At 40.1% G+C, this 22,472-nt stretch overlaps 1 protein-coding gene across 1 annotated transcript in view; it reads right to left on the bottom strand.

The window, feature by feature from the left end:
• lmtk2 (lemur tyrosine kinase 2) overlaps positions 1–22,472 on the bottom strand; it is a 101,616-nt gene that overhangs the window by 22,922 nt on the left and 56,222 nt on the right. The window contains exons 7-10 of the mRNA XM_033040560.1: positions 9,685–9,821; positions 4,337–4,421; positions 2,195–2,316; positions 156–305 (exon numbers count right to left, since the gene is read on the bottom strand). Of these exons, the coding sequence (XP_032896451.1) occupies positions 156–305; positions 2,195–2,316; positions 4,337–4,421; positions 9,685–9,821 (494 nt within the window). The remainder of the gene's footprint in view (positions 1–155; positions 306–2,194; positions 2,317–4,336; positions 4,422–9,684; positions 9,822–22,472) is intronic.

The following is a 22,472-nucleotide window of genomic DNA, read 5'->3' on the forward strand; positions in this document are numbered from 1 at the left end:
TAAACGGATGCAGACATTTTAATGTCAGATAAGCATATCATGCATCTTTGTTTCTTAGCAACAGTGCCTTGTCTACATAAGCCCTATGACTAACACAGGTATAACAGTGGGAATTACATTTCAAAATGTATAAAGCTATAAAACCAAGCAATTACCATCTGTCAGAGTGAGTCAACTCCAGCTGAGGTTTAGGGAGTTTAATTTGCTGTTCCTTTATAACAAAGATTAGCACCTCTTTGTCAGAAAGGTGCATGTAGGGCAGGCAGGCGTTCTCAAATAACTCCCATAATACAACACCCAAAGACCTGTAAAAAAAAAGATAAAGGCATGATTGGTCAAGAGACAAAATTGCCTTTTCTTCACCACTCAAAATATTCCTCAGTGTACAAAACATAATTATGTCTACTGGATACTTCATGAAACAGGTATCATAGGCATTATCATAACGTTTAAGAAACATTTTGATAGGTACATGGATAGGATAGGCGCCTCAGGCCATAATCATTTAGTACATCTCTTCTGTACCCTGTAGAGGTGCTCAATTTTGTCCATGTTTTATTGTGTCTTCTAATAAATCTGGAACAACTTTCAGTTCATATTTCATCATGTCCTTCAGAGGGCAAGGCACTGGGTAATTAAATCAAGCTTAGACTATCTAGACACAGGGATGTGGTGTTATAGATTAATAGCCCTCCATAAATTGCCCCATGTACGTTGGGGATTAGGTGCAGAAGTGGGATAATATAGAACTAGTGTGAACACATGATGATTGGTTGACGCGGACATGGTGGGCTAAGGCGCCTGTTTCCACACTGTATTGAACTGTATGAACCAGGAGTTGTCTTCAGCTGCACTATGGACACAGGTTATTTTGTACTAGTATTGGGGTTATTAATTTATTTATTTTTTGTTTATTTTATATTATCTATGTATATTATGTTTACAGACCTGTTATGCTGCTGGAAGTAAGAATTTGTTTGTTCTGTTGTTAGTATTCTGGCCCTCTTCTCTCCCCAGATTGTACCATTCACTTTCACATTGGGGGCCAATTTACACCGGCTATTGGCCAACTCTTGAGGTACCACTGGGAATGTGATGTGAATGTGGTAATTGGTTTTAGAAGTGGATAGCAGTGGGGAAGACGCTTGGACAGCCAAGTTTTCAAGCTCCTGTATTTTCTTCCAGAAGGTAGAAGAGAGAAAAGAGAATGGCCAGGATGGCAGGCATCCTAAATGACACATCCAGCTTTGTTGACGCAATGGATATAAAGATGGACTGGATGGAATGAAGTGACGAACCTGTACAGACAGGGCTGTATCACCACTCTCCACAGGTTTAGATGGTCATGGGAGGCTCAGTTACAAATAAATTCGGAGTTACGAGAAGGATTGGGATCAGTGCGTATATCTTGGGGTTCGAGGAGATTACAAAGAGATGGGAGCATTTTTAAATGAAGATGAAAATGTTAAGACCAAGTTATTGCTTAACCAGAATCAGCAATGGCGAGCAAGCATATGGGTGAATGGAATTTGAGGTAAACTCAGGCATCCACAGGTTAATTTAGATAACTTCAGAGATCAAAATGAAGATAGCTGGGCGGAAGGAAGCACGTGTACAAAATCATGAGGAATAGACCTTTCCCCAGAGTAGGGGAATGGAGAACCAGAGGACAGTGGCTTATGGTGAGGGGGGAAAGATTTACCTTTTGTGAAAACAAAGTGTGGTGGGTGTATGGAACGAGCATATGGAACATGGAGTGTATGGAATGAGGCAGATACTATCCGAATGTTTAAGAAACATTTGGACAGGTACATGGATAGGATGGGTTTAGAGGGATATGGGCCAAATGCAGGTAGGTGGGACTAGTGTAGAAGGGACATGTTGGACAGTGTGGGCAAGTTGGGCTGAAGAACCTATTTTCCACGCGGTATGGCTATGATACTCATACTATGGATGCCACGTTATCTGCTATGCACATGTAGCAAGTTAATATTTCATGTTTCAACTTCCTCAGGTACTTTACTTTTGTTTTTTTCTAAGAAGGTTAAACGCTAGGACCATTATAATGAGTGAAAATGCTATCTTTCAATAAGTGGTCGGTACAATCCATTTCTAGCAGGATGGAAACCTTACGTCAAACATAGGGAAAATTGAACGATTATTTCAAAAGTTAAATATGTAATTGCAAGCTCACCAAATATTGCCCTGTCTTGTCTGTTCCGCGACGACCATGCTTCCATAAACATCACCCACGAGCTCAGGTGAGATCCACCGCAATGGAATATATTGCCCATCATTGCTTACAATATAATCCTCCTAGTTTTAGGGAGTCAAAAGAATAACTTCAGTTTAACAAACACTAATACTTGCACAGTTTGCAGACCTTTTGCACAATAAACACGTTTAACGTGCATGACACTTACATATGGAATTAGTGCAAAACTTCAAACATCACATTAGAAATATTTTTTATTAAACCTCTTCCAATATTTCAATTCCAATGAAATGCAAGCCTACCTTTATAGTTATTTACAAGGACCGTTTACTCGATTTGTTCATACTCCTAGAGAATGCTAATGAACTAGGTAGCATTTTCTAGGAATCTTTTGCAGGGAAGCACACAAATAACCAGATTTATTACAATTTAATATTACAACTTGTCATTTCCAGTGCCCATCCCATGGTCACATGACAACTTTCTTACAAAGCAGGCCGTATTCCATAAGAGTGGAATTTGGAAATAGTGAGATAACAAATACTGGACATTGTAATGAAACTACCGATACAACAACTTTTATTTCTGTATCTCAGGATGTCCCCAAAGAACCTGCAGTAATAAAACAAACATCACATTTCATGCTGTAAGTTGCCTTGTGTAAAAACTGTAACAATGTTGAGAACCAGGACCTCTTTTTATATATACAGAAAACCATGGCACAAATCATCTGATTGATGATTTTCATACGTTATTATGAATAGCAAACCGAGCCCAAATATAGACGGATGCAGTAAAGCAGTTCTTTCTGTAAATAATACGTCATTGTGCACTACAGGAAAACTGTAGGTTCATCGTCATTATATTTATTTGTTTTCACCCACATCCTATCAATAAAGGCATTACGGACAAGCACACATAATCTAGAAGTGTAACTGAATGCTGCAATTCCTTTTGCATCAAAGAATGATAAAATGTAAAAAATAAATATTTTGCATCTTGATTTTTTTTAGTATCATTATGCCTAATGTCGGTTCATATTCCCAACCATCCCATTCTCACAGTACATTGTTTGCTGATCACATTAAGATGCAGCCAAGAATAGGTACAAGATATATCAAGTGATTAAAAGGGGAAGTCTGGCACCCCAGCGATAAATTGTATGACAGTATTAAATTGAGTAACAGTATGGGCTTTGAAACAGTTCATTATTGAAAATAATTTAGAGATTTTTATGATTAGGACCGAATATAATAATTTTTTACTGAATTTTTATTTAGAAATGCAGAATATAAAAACCTTTATCATTTAGCGACACAGCATGAAACAAGCCCTTTGGCCACGGAGTCCACGCTGACCATCGGTAACTCTCTCACATTAGTTTGGTTATCCTACTTTCTCATACACTCCCTAAGCAGTAAGAGTATTGTTAGAGGCCAATTAATCTATAAACCCACACGTCTTTGGCAGGAAACTGGAACACTCTGAGAAAATATACAGTCACAGGGAGAACGTGCAGACTCCACACAGCCAGCAACCGAGGACAGGATCGAACCTACGTCTCTGGCGCTGTGAGGCAGCAGCTCCACCAGCTGCACCCCCCTTAGCAATGCTGTTGTCACTAAATTGAAATGTTCCCATGACAATCTCCAAAATACCTCAGCTAATAAGTCATCAGAGTGTATTTAAGATTTACTTTAATTAACTGACTGAACATTTCTTGTGCTCTGGAGACACAAGAGACAGCTGAAGTTGGAATCATGATTGAAAAATAACAAACTGTTGTATGGACTCAGAGGGTCATGCAGCATCTGTGGAGGGAAATTAAATCTGAAGGGTCTCGACCCAAAACGTCATCTATCCATTACCCTCATAGATACTGCCTGATCCAATGAGTACCACCAGCAGTTTGTTTTTACCTCTGTGCTCCAATCTTTACATACTTAGCCATGCACAATTTAGTTCTGTCACTCCCCATTAGTGATCTATGCATAATGGCTCAGGCTTTAACAATGAAATCATTTTTGCCTTAAACCACAGTATATCTAGCCATGACCAATAAACACACATTCAGTTGCATACTGGTACGAGAACAAAACTCCAGAGGAGCAAACTGCTTACCCTGTACCGGCTGAATCCTATGCCATAATCGCCGATTTTTACTGTCAAATCTGTTGTGAGGAAACTGTTCCGTAGTGCTAAATCACTGGCGAAATGGAGATGGCATCAAAGCAGGAGCAGAGTGGATGAAGGGAATGGAAAAGAAAATAACATCAGTACTCGAGCAAATTCGATCCATGACTGGTCAGTGAAACAATGAAACCGGACTCAAAGGAAAAAGATATTTAGCTAGTTGCAAATATCAACATTTTTCATTAATTTTCTTTCCATTGTTCATAACACATCACCAAGCACCATCAGCCTGAAGAAGGGTCCCGTCCCAAAATGTTGCCCTTCCATACCTGATCTCATTATTTATTATTGCACTGTTATTGTTTGTTCTTTTTTCCCCCTGAGTTTATGTTATATTATTTATTATGATTACATATCCTGTTGTGCTGCAGCAAGTAAGAATTTCATTTTTCTATCTGGGACATATGACAATAAAACACTCTTGACCTGCTGAGTTCCTCCAGCACTTTGTTCTATTTCTTAGGCTCTTATAAGAAATATGCTCTGATTCACTGAGCCACCATGGCAAATTTAAGTATCAGCTTTTTAAAACTTTTGACATATATATGATGTAGACCGAAGTACAGATCAGTTTACATTGCCCCCTTGTGGCAGAGACATGTGGTTATCATTCAGGAGAAACTCATTTGCACATGAATGCGTTTTAAAATGACATGCACACTCCAATTGACTGGCAGGCATAATTCCATCAGCAGGCTTAGAAGAGAGACAGGCTTTTCCGGTTCATTCTCAACAACATGATAATGCAGAAAAGGGAGTGGGACTAAGTTTTAAAGATCACGTAAGGAGACTACACAGGGATATAGATAGATAGTGAGGGAGGCAAATAGAGCACAATGTGGGAAAGTGAATTAATGTTCATTTTGGTAGGAAAAGTGAAAAGACGTAGTATCTAAATGGTAAGAAATTGCAAAGCTCTTGAGATGCGGAGTGGTTTGGGTATCCTAATACACAATTCGCAAAAGGATGGTATGCAGATACAACAAGTAAATAAGGAAACCAACTGATCGTTTATTGCAAAAGGACTTTAATACTAAAGCAGGAATGTTAAACAGGGCACCATAGAGACCACATCTGGAGCAATATGTAGTTTAGTTTATTGTCACATGTACCGAGGTACAATGAAAACCTGTTTTGTTACGTGATCTCATTTTTTTTTTTTTAAATTGCAACTGCATTACAATCAGTTGAGAGAAGATCTATTAGATTAAGCATGGCCATGTTGTACTTTGAAGAAAGGGTCGTTGGAATAGGCTTACTTCGACTGGAATTTGGAAGAGAGAGGGAGGAGACAGGAATTAAACATAAGACCCTGAGATGGCTTGAGAGGACTGAGATGGAGACTAAAATGAGCAGCCTTTGTATAAAAACAACCATTTATCCTTTAATAAAAAAGGTGAAATTTCTCTCTCTCTCTCGGAAGGTTCTCAGTGTTTGGAACTCTCTTTCTCTCAAAGGGTTGTGGAAGCAGAGACCTTGAATATTTTTAAGGCAGAGGTAGATGGATTCTTAATAAGCAAAGGTTATTGAAGTATTCGGGAGTTGGAGGCTAAGATGTCTGTCATATTCTTTTTAGATAAGGCTCAAGGGGGCAAGTGGACTACACTTGCTCATTTGGGTGTTTGCATAGCTAAATGGGACAGCTCACAGGCCCATGCCTAATGTGTGCAAGGCCCACATCGAGGCAATGTTCTGATGAATACTCCATCCTTCTCAGCTAACAACAAAAATAGGTAGACTGATTTCTTGTCTAATTTTTCTTTGTTTAAAAATGATCTTTGCCTATTCACTGTATTTCAAAGTGACATGCATGCAGAGGTATGCTAGCTTTCAGGTAAATGTCATTTAAATATAATCTTTTCTCCCCAGTCTCCCATCTTTGCAATGCAATAAGACTGATTGAACATTCTAAGGAGAATTTGGCCACAATTTGTTGTTGTGTGCAATTTTAATCCTCCAAGAGCCCAGTTACGTTTTAAGATAAAAAAAATAGGAGCAGAATAAGGCCATTCGGTCCATCGAGTCTGCTCCGCCATTCCATCATGGCTGATCTATTTTTCCCTCAATCCCATTCTCCTGCCTTCTCCCCATAACTTGACGTCCTTACCAATCAACCTTGGCTTTAAAAATACCCTACGACTTGGCCTCCACAGCCATCTGTGGCAATGAATTCCACAGATTCACCACCCTCTGGCTAATGAATGTCCTCTTATACATAAAAGGTTAACAAAGGTTGAACAATTGCTATCGAGTCTTACTTTGTCCAATTCTGCCTGATGCTTAGGTTTATTATTTTTACACATCAGCATAAATTGATCAAATTGCACTGCTGAATTCATTCCAGCCACCAAGTGTACCTGATCACATTTGGCACCTCATAAGGTACCATCCCTGCTTTTTAAGGTTCAGAAATTTGTTTAAAAGTTTAGGTATATTAACCGATCGTGACTTATTGCTCCCTCACCATTATCCACATCCATCATCTTCAAAGCCTCCCAAGGATTAGCAGTACAGCACTAATTTGTAACTTACTGACTGAAAAATAGTGTGTTGTTTAGCTGTATACCCATTAGGAATGCAATTCCAGCTCAATTTATTTGACTCCATTTATTTAAGCTCAACTAACATGGCAGGCAGTAAAGCCAAGATCAATCCCAACAGTGCGGCTGTGAACTAGTTGACTACAGATAAAAGAGAAGCAAGTTCAATTTACACTAATCTTCACACACTGTAACTGTTTGCTCGACAGGTTGACACTAAGATCTAAGTACAGCTTTTAAACATACAAATATTGTGCAAACAAATGTCGATCGTGCATATCCGTAGCCCTTGAAAGCTGATTGTGTTATATCAAATTACTTCCACCGAGAAATGTATTACTTAGCAATTTACAAACAAATTAAAACTGGCTTTTAAATGTTAAATTAGAGATGAAACAGTCTAACCACGAGTGCAATAGATTAATAAATAAGAATTATTCTTTTCAAGAGGAATTTAAAAACGAAAACATCAGACTCAGGAACAACTTCTTCCTCTCTGTTATCAAGCTTCTGAAAGGTCTTTCCATAAACTAGGGTGCTGTTCGATTCACCTCTACTTTGCTCGAAACCTCTAGGCTTTGTCTAGGGAACTGATGCGCTACCATGCTGTATTCTGCATTCTGTATCTTCCCCTTTGCTCGACCTATTGTACTTGAATTTGGCTTGATTATATTTTGTACAATACATCTGATCTGTTTGGATAGCATACAAAACAAAGCTTTTCACTGTACCTCAGTACACATAACAATTATAAACCCAAACCTAATCGAAGGTCAATGAGCGAGTGTGGGAGTGGGTAGAAGGGAACCTTGCAATCCACACAATTTCAACAGCATCTACTCAGTGCACAGGGAAGCTGCTGCTTTTAATTCACCACCAGCAACAAAATCACTGATGCTGGAGCTTTTCCACACACTCAGACAGCAGCAGGATATTGTTACCAGAAGTGAACATTCACTGAGCCGATCCAGTGATGTCCAGCATCCAGGAGCACCAGTGACTTTCCACTGCAGGTCTCAGGAGCAGATGGCTAAGTAATTAAAACGGTTCGAGTGGTGGAAATGGTGTGAACGGGAAGGGAGGGGATGTCATTGGCTGTCCATTCAGTGGGAAGGGAACTGAATCATTACAGCATGACACAATGCAACTGGGCACACATGCATAGTTGAGCTGTTTATAGAACCAAAAATCTTAAATCATCTATTTGATGTTTGGTGCGAGTGTTACTTTTCCCCCATGTAAACTTACTTGCTGAAATGGATCATTCACCAATGGCAAAGCCACAAAGTCTTTAAGCTCCCTTAAAGACTATTTATCATTTGCCTTTAAAAATGTTAAACTAATTTTGCAAAAAAACTTGCAACAGGCTGAAGAAGGCTGCAACACAGCCGTCGCTAGTGGCACAGCTGGTAGGGTTGACTACCAGGGCCAGAGAGCCGGGTTCGATCATGATCTAGGCTACTGTCTCCATGGAGTTTGAACGTTCTTCCTGTTGGTTTCCTCCCACATACCAAAAACATGAGGGTTTGTAGGTTAAATGGCCTCTGTAAATTGCCCCTAATTTATAGGGAGTGGGTGCGAACGTGGGATAACATAGAACGAGTGTGAAAGGGCGATCGATAGTCGGCATAGATTTGGTAGGCCGAAGGGCTCGTTTCCATGCTGTATCTCTAAACTAAACTAAACACAGACTGTACAAATGCATAAAACAGGATTAGCTGGTAGCAGGAGTTCTGTTTGGCTTTGAGTGATCAATGCAAATCTTAGAACTTTTCTCTGGGACACTTATAAATCAAGTGTAAACTGACCCGTTGCATCAAACTGTGTGCTCATCAAATTTTGGCAGTAGAAGCAAGAGAGGCAGAACATTTCTATGACTTCAGTAATTTAATAGGCTGTGTCTTATTCCAATCATATTGAATACATGAGGTTAGCTGAAGAGCAGATATTTTAGGTCCAGGTTGTAGTTTTGGCAGAGGAAGATTTACTGACATTTTCTTTTTAAAAGGCTGGTCCATACTTTTAGCCCTTGTTTAGCGCCAACGACACAGTGCTATGCCGGGGGCAACATAAGAATTCATGTAGTAGAATATTTAAATATCACTGTTCAAGACATACGCTTTGATAGTGCACTGTATAAGTGACTAAATACTTTACATGAAAGAAACGGGATCCCAAATTAGAAAATAGTTTTTAAGTGCTCAAGAGCTCTTATTTCCCACATCAAGCTTCAGAAAATGCAGTGCAACTGTTTGACTGATTGATTGTATGGTTTGAACATTCTCCCAATGGCGTGTTGGTTTCCTCCCACATCCCAAAGACGTGCAAGTTTGTAGGTTAATTGGCCTCTGTAAATTTGCACCCTAGTGTGTAGGGAATGGATGCAAAAATGGGATAACATAGAATGAACGTGAAGGGATGATAGATGGTCGGCATGGATTCAGTGTAGCATGGTAACGGGCCCTTCAGCCTGGTGAGTCCATGACGACCATCAACCACCGTTTGCACTAGTTATCCCACTTTGAGGCCGTTTGACTGCACACACGCACAGCAACACAGTTTCAAACAAACCATTTCCATTGAAATTACAGAAATGTATGGCTTTGGAGCCTGCCATTTGGCCCACATGTCTTTGCCAGCCCCAAAGAGCTCTTTGTTCCATTTTCACGCATATTGTCTTCCAAAATAAAAATAATTTGGAAACACTTAATGGAGGTTTAAATATATAAAGTGTACCTGTGCACAAAACCGTGCTTGTGCAGGTGAGCAAGTCCAGCAGCGATCTCACAGGCCATCCTTTGCAGCTGCAGTATTTCTGAACCAAGTGGATTTTGCTCATGCTTTTGACTGTGCAAGTAGCCCTTTATGTCACCCTGTAAATGCAAAGAGGAAAGTTTATTGTAAGTACAGCTGGTCCTGCCTATTGTTAAGAAAGTTCTTTGCAGTGCATTTTGGCTGTAGGTTAAAGTCCAACGGACAAGCAGAACATCATTTATTTTCTGAAATGATCCTGTAAATTTATCTTCTCAAGTGCGTTTTGCATTGAAGAGAAGAGTGATATTATGTTAGGCAAGTCAAAAAAAGGGAAAAATATCTTGCTCGAATGCAAGTATGGAAAGGTCTCCATCCGGGTAAGGAACAATTACCCTGTCCATTGTAGGCTTTTCTCAGTTTAAACCGAGTCCGAGTTAAACAAACATTACAAACCCCTCGTTCCAGAAATGCAATCATGTTTCAGTTTACTTCAGAAACATAAAGCATGGGGAAAAAACAGCTCATTTAAGTCTTGCAGCCAGTTAACGCTTCTCGTGTCTGTTTTTTTTGGATTGGTTTTCCAGGAGACACAAGTCTACAGTTTTATTTAAACATATACTTACACTTACACCCATCTAATTTTCTCTTCTTTGCCTCCACTCAACCTCTACCTTTCCACTTGGTCATTATTAAAGCATTTTATTTTATTATGCACTCACTTTCAGGATCTGGGTGTTAACTTATTGTCCTTTCTAACAGTTCACCAGAAGGAGGTGGCAACCCAACTTATCAACCACTGCAATATATCTGTAATAGTACCCCCAATGTTGTTGGGCAGGATGCTCCAGGATTTAGATCCAGCAAAAGTAAACCACTGATACTCAATTGCCTAGTATCACTTGGAGAGGAACCTGCAAGTGTCTCCTCCCCTCGTTCTTCTTAGAAACATAGAAAATAGGTACAGGAGAAGGCCATTTGGCCCATCGAGCCAGCACCGCCATTCATTGTGATCATGGCTGATCATTCACAATCAGTAAACCATGCCTGCCTTCTCTCCATACCCCTTGATCCCGCTAGCCCCTAGAGCTCTATCTAACTCTTTTAAATTCATCCATAAATTGGACTCCACTGCCTTCTGTGGCAGAGAATTCCACAAATTCACAACTCTCTGGGTGAAAAAGTTTTAAATGGCCTCCCCTTTATTTTTAGACTGTGGCCCCTGGTTCTGGACTCCCCCAACATTGGGAACATTTTTCCTGCATCTAGCTTGTCTAGTTCTTTTATAATTTTATATGTTCTATAAGATTCTCTCTCATCCTTCTAATTTCCAGTGAATACAAGCCAAGTCTTTCCAATCTATCCTCATATGACAGTCCCGCCATCCCGGGGATTAATCTCGTGATCCTACACTGCACTGCCTCAATAGCAAGGATGTCCTTCCTCAAATTAAGAGACCAAAACTGCGCACAATATTCCACATGAGGTTTCACCAGGGCCCTGTACAACTGCAGAAGGACCTCTTTACTCCTATACTCAAATCCTCTCGTTATAGACAATAGACAATAGGTGCAGGAGTAGGCCATTCGGCCCTTCGAGCCAGAACTGCCATTCAATGTGATCATGGCTGATCATCCCCAATCAGTACCCCATTCCTGTCTTCTCCCCATATCTCCTGACTTCGCTATCTTTAAGACCCCTATCTAGCTCTCTCTTGAAAGTATCCAGAGAACCGTCCTCCACCATCCTGAGGCAGAGAATTCCACAGACTCACAACTCTGTGTGAAAAAGTGTTTCCTCGTCTCTGTTTTAAATGGCTTATCCCTTATTCTTACACTGTGGCCCCGGGTTCTGGACTCCCCCAACATGTTTCCTGCCTCTAGCGTGTTATGAAGACCAACATGCCATTAGCTTTCTTCACTGCCTGCTGTACCTGCATGTTTCCTTTCAGTGACTTTCTTGGTTGTAGAGATCACAGATTTACAAGGTCTAGTCATGGCCAGTAACGGCAGCGCACTTATCACATAGTGTGGACCAACCTTGACAAAAAACATTGGAGATCACAGTCATTGATCATAAGGCATGCACCACAATGGAAAAGTGGATCTAAAGGTTAATGACTTATTTCTAAAGAGGGCAACATAATGATAATGTGGCAATGAACAGCAGCATTACAGGACATACATCAAGATACATTTGTGCTAGATTTGTGGTGCCTTATTTCTAATTTCTAAACTGAAGCCTGGCTCTGTGCAGCCAAACAAATGCAGCCAGACTATAAATGTATCATGTCTGAAGAAGGGTTTCGGCCTGAAACGTTGCCTATTTCCTTCGCTCCATAGATGCTGCTGCACCCGCTGATTTTCTCCAGCTTTTTTGTGTACCTAAAATGTATCATCCTGGTCAAAATGCAAATTCAATTCAGAAGGAGTTTTTCTTTGACACAATGATCCCATCAGCATCCTAAGCCTCCTTAATGGATCTCTGGAGAAAGGGAATAGGTGACGTTTCAGGTCCCATCTTCAGACTGAAAGTAGTGGTAGGAAATTGGGGGGGGCGGAAACAAATCAGGGCCACCAACAGATGACCTCAGGAAGGGTGGAGCCCCTAATGGCCCATTGTTGGCTTCCCCAGCCGCTGTGATAACAAAAGACACACAAGGATGCAAACAGTGGAATTGGCAGGATAACTAGGGTGGGGGAGTGGGGCGAGATGAGAGGGGAGGAAATACCGGAGTTAATTGAAATTAGAGAAATCAATGTTCATACCGCTGGATTGTAAACTTCCCATGCAAAATATGGGCATGGTCCCTGCCTCTCTACCATACTCCACATTAGCTGATATTAACCATTCCGTGTGGTGTTGAATTAAATGAGCTGGATAATTTCTTCCTCTGCCCCTTTGAACAAACGAGTGCAACACAATCCTGTTTAATCTGAAATGGTTTTGCTCAAAATCAGCAGATTACATTTGAGCCCATTATTTCTTTGCATCTCTTGTTCTGCTTTGCAAATGGTGAGTATTTTTTTAAACTTAGTTTGCAATGCTTGGAATTTGAGGCAGCACAGTGGTGGAATTGCTGCCTTACAGTGCCAGTGACCTGGGTTTGATCCTGACTAAGGGTTCTGTCTTGCGGAGTGTGTGTGTTGTCCCTGTGACCTGCGGGTTTTTTTTCCGGGTTCTTCGGTTTTCTCAAACATTATCCCAAAAACGTGCAGGTTGGATTTCTCTGGGTGCTCCGGTTTCCTCCCACATCGTAAAGACATACAGGTTTGTAGGTGTATGAAGGAACTGCAGATGCTGGTTTAAACCAAAGATAAATACAAAATGCTGGAGTAAATCAGCGGGACAGACGCATCTTTGACACAAAATGATGCTGCCTGTCCCGCTGAATTATTCCAGTATTTTGTGCCTATCTCAGGTTTGTCGGTGAATTGGCTTGCATAAATTGTCCTGTGTAGGATGGAACAAGTGTGAATAAGTGATCGTTGGTCGGCGCTGACTCGGTGGGACAAAGGCCCTGTTTCCATGCTCTATCTCTAAACTAAATTAAACTGAACTAAAGTTCAATCAAATAATTATTCTGCTGGAGATTTTGGTTACATTGTGATGGGCTCCTTGCTAGACAGAATATACTAAACTTTATCTTGCACTAAACGTTACAACTTGTATCATGTATCTGTACACTGTAGATGGCACGATCGTCACCATGTACGCCCTTTCTGCTGACCGGGTAACACGTAACAAAAGCTTTTCACTGTACCTCGGTACATGTGACAATAAACTAAACTACAAAAAATTACAACTGATTAAATGCATTGATGATAAACAACCAAAATTAACTTTAAAACTGACAAATTAAAACAGGATTAAGTAAGGGGTCAAAATTGTTTGATACCCAACGCGATGAATGAGTGTCTCATGCCATGAAAATTGAAGTTATATACAGTGCCCTCCATAATGTTTGGGACAAAGACCCATCATTTATTTTTTTGCCTCCACAATTTGAGGTCTGTAATAGAAAAAGTCACATGTGGTTAAAGTGCACATTGTTAGATTTTAATAAAGGCTATTTTTATACATTTTGGTTTCACCATGTAGAAATTACCGCTGTGTTTATACATAGTCCCCCCTATTTCAGGGCACCATAATGTTTGGGACACATGGCTTCACAGGTGTTTGAAATTGCTCAGGTGTGTTTAATTACCTCCTTAATGCAGGCATAAGAGAGCTCTCAGCACCTAGTCTTTCCTCCAGTCTTTTCATCACATTTGGAAACTTTTATTGCTGTTTATCAACATGAGGACCAAAGTTGTGCCAATGAAAGTCAAAGAAGCCATTATGAGACTGAGAAACAAGAATAAAACTGTTAGAGACATCAGCCAAACCTTAGGCTAACCAAAATTAACTGTTTGGAACATCATTAAGAAGAAAGAGAGCTCTTGTGAGCTTACTAATTGCAAAGGGACTGGCAGGCCAAGGAAGACCTCCACAGTTGATGAAGAAGAATTCTCTCTATAATAAAGAAAAATCCCCAAACACTTGTCCGACAGATCAGAAACACTCTTCAGGTGTGGATTCGTCAATGACTACTGTCCGCAGAAGACTTCATGAACAGAAATACAGAGGCTACACTGCAAGATGCAAACCACTGGTTAGCCGCAAAAGTAGGATGGCCAGTTTACAGTTTGCCTCAAACTACTTAAAAGAGCAACCACAGTTGTGGAAAAAGCTCTTGTGGACAGATGAGACGAAGATTAACTTATGTCAGAGTGATGGCAAGAGCAAAGTATAGAGGAGAGAAGGAACTGCCCAAGATCCAAAGCATACCACCTCATCTGTAAAACACAGTGGTGGTGGTGTTATGGCCTGGGCATGTATGGCTGCTGAAGGTACTGGCTTCACTTATCTTCACTGATGATACAACTGCTGATGGTAGTAGCATAATGAATTCTGAAGTGTATAGATACATCCTATCTGCTCAAGTTCAAACAAATGCCTCAAAACTCATTGACCAGCAGTCCATTCTACAATAAGACAATGATCCCAAACATACTTCTTAAGCAAGTTTTTCAAAGCTAAAAAATGGTCAGTTCTTGAGTGGCTAAGTCAATCACCCGATCTGAATCCAATTGAGCATGCCTTTTATATGCTGAAGAGAAAACTGAAGGGGACTAGCCCCCAAAACAAGCATAGGCTAAAGATGGCTGCAATACAGGTCTGGCAGAGCATCACCAGAGAAGACACCCAGCAACTGATGATGTCCATGAATCGCAAACTTCAAACAGTCATTGCATGCAAAGGATATGCAACAAAATACTACTTTCATTTACATGATATTGCTGTGTCCCAAACGTTTTGGTGCCCTGAAATGTGGGGACTATGTATAAACACTGCTGTAATTTCTACATGGTGAAACCAAAATGTATAAAAATACCTTTTATTAAAATCTGACAATATGCACTTTAACCACATGTAATTTTTTTCAATTACAAATCTCAAATTGTGGAGTACAGAGGCAAATAAATAAATGATGGGTCTTTGTCCCAAACATTATGGAGGGCACTGTATTTATCTTTAACTAAATGCTATAAATTAAAATGCTGCAACAAAAACCTATCCAGTTTTAGATAATACAGCAGCATTAGTATTTTAATGTACGAGACTTTCATTAAAAATCAACTCCATCGTTGTGCTTTGCCCAGAGTGGATCAGAATTACGACAATTTCAATTCTGTATGTATATTTGTTGGATTAGGGTGCAAAGGCTTTAAAGATTTAAATGCTGGAATTAAATTGAAATGGTTTGTATTATGATTTTATGAAAAGAGGAAGGAAGGCAGACGGAACTGGATACTAATTGGTTTGGTTTGGTAACTGATGAGATAAAAGTAATGCCCTTGGTTGCTGAAGAATGGGACGTTTTGATCAACAAGACGTGACCAATGGGGTGGTGCTGAAGAAAGGAGGACAATAGAAGCTGTGCAGCTTCCTCCAAAAATAGAGCACTGTCATACACATTTTCACACCAACAGAACAGTATGTAGTGTTTTTTATCCATGCCAAGCCATGGACCCAGAAAGTGACAAGAGAAGACAGAACAGTTGAAAACAGAGTGGCACAGTGGTAGAGCTGCTGCCTCACCTCGCCAGAGACCCAGGTTCGATCCTGACCTTGAGTGTTGCCTGTGTAGAGATTGCACGTTGTCCCAGCGACCCCGTAGGTTTCCTTCCCAATCCCAAAGAAATGTGGTTAATTGGACTTTGTAAATTGTCCCTTGTGTAAATGGAGAGGACGAGAAAGTGGGATAACATAGAACAAAAGCGCATGGATGATCAATGGTTGGCATGAACTCAGTGGGCTGAAGGGCCTCTTTCTATGCTCTATCTCTAAACTGAAGAGGCTGTGATGCAATAGCAAGAAAATCATTCATTGTATTAGAATTAGCATTCCTCATACTGGTTTATGCAAACCAGAGATGGATTCCAGTGCATGAGACAATCCTAGTCACTGACTCAGACTAGAATTGTGTGCACCCTTGACTTATTTGCTAGCTTTAATTAAATCTGCTTATTATAAAGGTGTCCAATCACAGATCATTTTTAATATTTGAGACTTAGAAACCACCCCAATTTTTCTTCCACACACATTATTTTTGATTAATGCATCTTGGGTGGGAGGAATACTTTGCGACTGTTTTTCCCCAACGATACAGATGGAATTACTTGCTCAGAAATATATAAACGGGGAAATGAAAAAAGACGAACATAACTTCACATAAGCTATTAAAGACTTGCAACTGATATTACAAAAACCTATGATTGAAATTCAGCCTGAGGTGTGAGCAAGTGTCATACAAAACCGACGAAAGAGCAGTGTCTGTAAAATACGTGGAACAACATTCCTTATGGTCATTAGCTGATATGTAATACCCTTGCTGAAGTAGTAATCAAATTGCTTGCCATGATAGGTCAGCATTAGATGAGGGACGGCAGATGTAAATAGAAATCACAAAGCAGAGGATCTTTTTTTGAAAGATCATTGGTTCAGTCACAAATTATCAAAATGATAGTACAAGTGCAATTGAACATGCACTTAAATTTACAGAATGATGTGCTGATATGTGAATAATTACTAATGAGGCAGGAGATGTCAACACATTACTACAAATTATATAATCAATAATGTATTTGATCTTTTAAAAGTTAAGTGGGTGCATACAGGGCATTCAGAAGTATTCAGACCCCTTAACATTTTCCACATTTTGTTACGTTACAGCATTATTCTAAAATGGATCAAATTATTTATTTTTTTCATCAATCTACACACAACACCCCATAATCAAAAAGCGAAAACAGGTGTTTAGAAATTTTTGCAAAGTAATTAAAAAGAAATAATTGAAATATCATATTTACATAAGTATTCAGACCCTTTACTCAGTTCTTTGTCGAGGCACCTTTGGCAGCGATTACAGCCTCATGTCTTCTTGGGTATGACGCTACAAGCTTGGCACACCTGTATTTGGGTACTTTCTCCCATTCTTCTCTGCAGATCCTCTCAAGCTCTGTCAGGTTGAATGTGGAGCGTCGATGCACAGCGATTTTCAGGTCCCTCCAGTGATGTTCGTGCTCTGGCTAAGCCACTCAAGGACAATCACAGACTTGTCACAAAACCGCTCCTGCTTTGTCTTGGCTGTGTGCTTTGGGTCGTTGTCCTGTTGGAAGGTGAACCTCCACCCCAGTCTGTGGTCCAGAACGCTCTGGAGCAGGTTTTCATCAAGGATCTCTCTGTACTTTGCTCTGTTCATTTTCCCCTTGATCCTCACTAGACTCCCAGTTCCTGCCGCTGAAAAACAGCATGATGCTGCCACCACCATGCTTCACCATAGGTATAGTATTGGCCAGGTGATGAGCAGTGCCTGGTTTCCTCCAGATGTGACACATGGTATTCAGGCCAAAGAGTTCAATCTTGGTTTCATCAGAGCAGAGAATCCTGTTTAGGTGCCTTTTGACAAACTCCAAGCGGGCTGTCATGTGCCTTTTACTGAGGAGTGGCTTCTGTCTGGCCATTCTACCATAAAGGCCTGATTGGTGGAGTGCTGCAGATATAGATGTCCTTCTGGAAGGTTCTCCCATCTCCACAGAGGAACTCTGGAGCTCTGTCAGAGTGACCGTCAGGTTCTTGGTCACCTCCCTGACCAAGGCCCTTCTCCCCCGATTGCTCAGTTTGGCCGGGCGGCCAGCTCTATGAAGAGTCCTGGAGGTTCCAAAATTCTTCCATTTAAGAATGACGAAGGCCACTGTGCTCTTCGGGACCTGCAATGCTGCAGAAATTATTTTATACCCTTCCCCAGATCTGTGTCTCAGCACAATCCTGTCTCGGAAGTCTACGGACAATTCCTTCGTCTTTATGGCTTGGTTATTGCTCTGACATGCACTGTCAACTGTGGGACCTTATATAGCCAGGTGTGCGCCTTTCCAAATCATGTCCAATCAATTTAATTTACCACTGGCGGACTCCAATCAAGTTGTATTTTGTGTAGATTGGTGTGAAATTTTTTTTTTTAAATCAATTTTAGAATGAGGCAGTAACGTAACAAAATGTGGAAAAAGTGAAGGGGTGTGAATACTTTCTGAATACACTGTATACCATCTGTATCAGAAGAAACTGCAGATGCTGGAGTAACACAGTGGGTCAGGCAGCATTTCTGGAGATAAAGGAATCCTTCTTCAGACCCAAAATGTTACCTATTCCTATGTTCAGGAGATGCTGTCCGATCCGCTGAGTTACTCCAGCATTTTGTGCATATTCCATCTGCTGCTAAAAACAGTTATTTTTGCCAAGGATGTGCAGCTGACCGTGACAGGAGTCTTTGTTCCAAACTCTGAATAGTTATCATGTTATCAAAAGATATCTGGGTCTAATAGATATGGTAGCGCTTAACCTAAAATTCTTTGTTTAATTACAAGCCCAGGTTAATGTGATCATAAAGCATTTAAGGCGACCAGTATAATTTTTCGTTAAAATGGTTTTTAAATTATTTTGGATCAGTGAAAGTTTTAATTAATGGCAGATTTAAAGGACAATAATAAAACCGACTTTTTTCCTTGCCTGGTATACTTTATTTTACCATTACTTTACAATCCATGTTCTCGGGATATCTAAATCTAAATTTTATTAGTTATTTATGTTATGACATCGGATGGAAGCTGCATACCAAATCTCGTTGCGCTTATGTGCAATGACAATAAAATATATTATTATTATTTTAGATTTTAGACTTTAGCGATAGTGCGAAAACAGGTCTTTGGTTCACTCTGTGGCGACACTAGCATTATCTTACACACTGGGGGCAATTCACAATTTTAAGGATCCAATTAACCAACAAACCAAACAAACCAGTCGTCTTTGGAGTGGAGGAGGAAACCGGAGCACCTGGAGAAAATCCATGTGGTCACAGGGAGCATGTACAAACTCCGTACAGACAGCACCCGTGGTCATGATCAAACCTGGGTTTCTGGCACTGTAAGGCAGAAATTCTACTGCCGTCTCTTTCAAAGAAATCCAATTCACAGATTTCAATTCATGAATCACAGAGTGTTTTTCTGCAGTCAGAACACATGGTTGATAGATTCATGGTTGGTAGATTTCAGAAGCACACCCAAAAATTAGAAGCCACTTACAATGCGGCAATGTTATCTTCCTGAAGTGAAATTACATTTGCATTTTACAAAGAGCATGATTTGAAGAGGAAAAGCCAGATGTACATTAACACACTAGAAACTGGAACTGCAATGTTGCAGACAGATGGCTTAAAAATAAGTAATAGTACATAACTGAAAGTAGCAGAATTGAGGAAAAACATTATTCAATGTTTCAACATTTCCATGACATTACCATCAAACTTATCGATGGGAGCTGGAATGTTGTTATTTCTGCATCAACACAATTTTACAAGAGAATTAGGGAAGGAAGGGGAAACAGTAGGAAGCGTAATTTAATAAAACAATGCAAAATACCCCTCGTTCATCCTGACTAATTCAAAGAAACATAAACAAACATTGTTCAGTCATTCTTCAGCAGTATTGTTCTGATGCTGGGGTGTTCAATTTCCAAGAACTGTGACCATTGTGAAGCACAGGAACTATTTCAATCGTACTTCAATTTTACCAGGATTTCTAGATTCTTAAACGCTGCCTTGAAGTCAAGGCAAATCACTCTCAGCTCAGCTCCATAATTCAGCCTTGGAGTGCATTTGATGAGGTCTGAAGCTACATGTCCCTGCCCTATCCCAAACTAGCCATCAGCAAGTAAAGATACTCAAGAGAGTTGCGAATCTGTGGAATTCTCTGCCACAGAAGGCAGTGGAGGCCAATTCACTGGATGTTTTCAAGAGGAGTTAGATTTAGCTCTTAGGGGTAAAGGAATCAATGGATGTGGGAAAAAGCAGGAATGGGGTACTGATTTTAGATGATCAGCTATGATCATATTGAATGGCGGCGCTGGCTCGAAGGGCCGAATGGCCTACTCCTGCACCTATTTTTCTATGCTTCTACGGTAAAGCATTCAACCAGAATAAATTATATCAATGACAACAGACTGTAACCATATACAGCACGGAAACAGGCCATCTCGGCCCTACAAGTCCGTGCCGAACAATTATTTTCCCCTAGTCCCATCTACCTGCACTCAGACCATAACCCTCCATTCCTTTCCCATCCATATACCTATCCAATTTATTTTTAAATGATAAAATCGAACCTGCCTCCACCACTTCCACTGGAAGCTCATTCCACACAGCTACCACTCTCTGAGTAAAACAGTTCCCCCTCATGTTACCCCTAAACTTCTGTCCCTTAATTCGGAAGTCATGTCCTCTTGTTTGAATCTTCCCTACTCTCAATGGGAAAAGCTTGTCCACGTCAACTCTGTCTATCCCTCTCATCATTTTAAAGACCTCTATCAAGTCCCCCCTTAACCTTCTGTGCTCCAGAGAATAAAGACCTAACTTATTCAACTTTTCTCTGTAACTTAGTTGCTGAAACCCAGGCAATATTCTAGTAAATCTCCTCTGTACTCTCTCTATTTTGTTGACATCCTTCCTATAATTGGGCGACCAAAATTGTACACCATACTCCAGAATTGGTCTCACCAATGCCTTGTACAATTTTAACATTACATCCCAACTTCTATACTCAATGCTCTGATTTATAAAGGCTAGCATACCAAAAGCTTTCTTTACCACCCTATCTACACGAGATTCCACCTTCAGGGAACTATGCACAGTTATTCCTAGATCCCTCTGTTCAACTGCATTCCTCAATTCGCTACCATTTACCATGTACGTCCTATTTTGATTTGTCCTGCCAAGATGTAGCACCTCACACTTATCAGCATTAAACTCCATCTGCCATCTTTCAGCCCATTCTTCCAAATAGTCCATGGTTCATAAAACAAATCTAGAAAAGCTTTCTTTATTTGCTTTCTATGAAAATAGTTGTGGCCAAACTCAGTCTTAAGTTTCTTTTCTTAAGCATAAATAGGGGCATAAAAGCTCAGTACTATATTTCACTGATGATATTAAAAATCTGAGCTCACTTTTAAATCAAATGAGCTAATCTGGTGACCTACTAAGGAATGCACAACTGTGGATGACAAATCGGGACAGTGTTAACGTCTGATAACCGCAAGGGAAATTCCAACATGGGGAAAGGAACAATTGTTCACAATGCAATGCGTTCTTCATCCAACCTTGCTTATTTATTTCATGAGCCAAGAAATATCACCACTTTAGCATTGAATTCTGTGGTGAAAATGAAAACCAGAGCTGTTGGACAATTCTAAAATCTAGTTCCATTCCAGTGAACGTGATGTCCACAGTTCACACCCTTCAAACTACTCTCTACGTTCATAGCAGAAGAATTAGATTGGAATTGCAGTAAATACTGTGCGTACAAATTGGTTGCAATTAATTTTACAGGCAAGATCTGACAAACAATCAAGAGACATGGGAAAGGATATCGTGTTTTGATGATGTTGGCTGAGGAACAAATATTGGTGAGGATTGCAAGGGAACTCTTTATTGTCATTAAGGTACATAGGATTCTTAGCCCTCATCTGGGTAGGCACTTGGAGCTCACTTTAATACCCAAAAAATAAATAGCTGCTCTAACAATGTAACTGCTGGTTCTCCCACACAGTGCAACTTGTACATTTAAAGAAAAACAAACTCAGCTGAACAGCCTTTCAAAAAGTGTGTGTGACATCCATCCCAATTATTCATAAACAGAGAGCCTTTAATCAATTTTAAGACGTTAAAATTGAATAAATAGAATGTTTTGAAATCACATAATCTGTACGTGTAGGAAGAAACTGCAGATGTGGGTTTACACCAAAGATAGACACAAAAAGCTGGAATTTTAACCCGATTCCCAGGATGGAAAAAATCAAATTTTCTAGTGAAATGTATTGATACAGATCGTAAATATATAAAATGCACACAAATAATCTTGTGTAAAGGTGCTGACAGCATGTCCTGTTTTGCTTGTATTAGAGACGTTTATTGAAAACTGGGAAAGTCTGAAGTTCTTCGTCTGAAGAGGCTCAACACTAAATATCACCCACTCTAGTGGTAACACTCTATAGTTTGCTCTAGATGGCAGCCTTCAGCTGTTTGTTTTCCCACTAAAATAAGAGAAGCTGTCACTCAGTAAAACAGCAACTGGTGTACTGCAGTGCACAACCAAATAGGAAGGCTTACACGGTTGAACAAA

This window comes from Amblyraja radiata, chromosome 22, assembly GCF_010909765.2.
Source record: "Amblyraja radiata isolate CabotCenter1 chromosome 22, sAmbRad1.1.pri, whole genome shotgun sequence".
In the NCBI taxonomy this organism is placed as follows: domain Eukaryota; kingdom Metazoa; phylum Chordata; class Chondrichthyes; order Rajiformes; family Rajidae; genus Amblyraja; species Amblyraja radiata.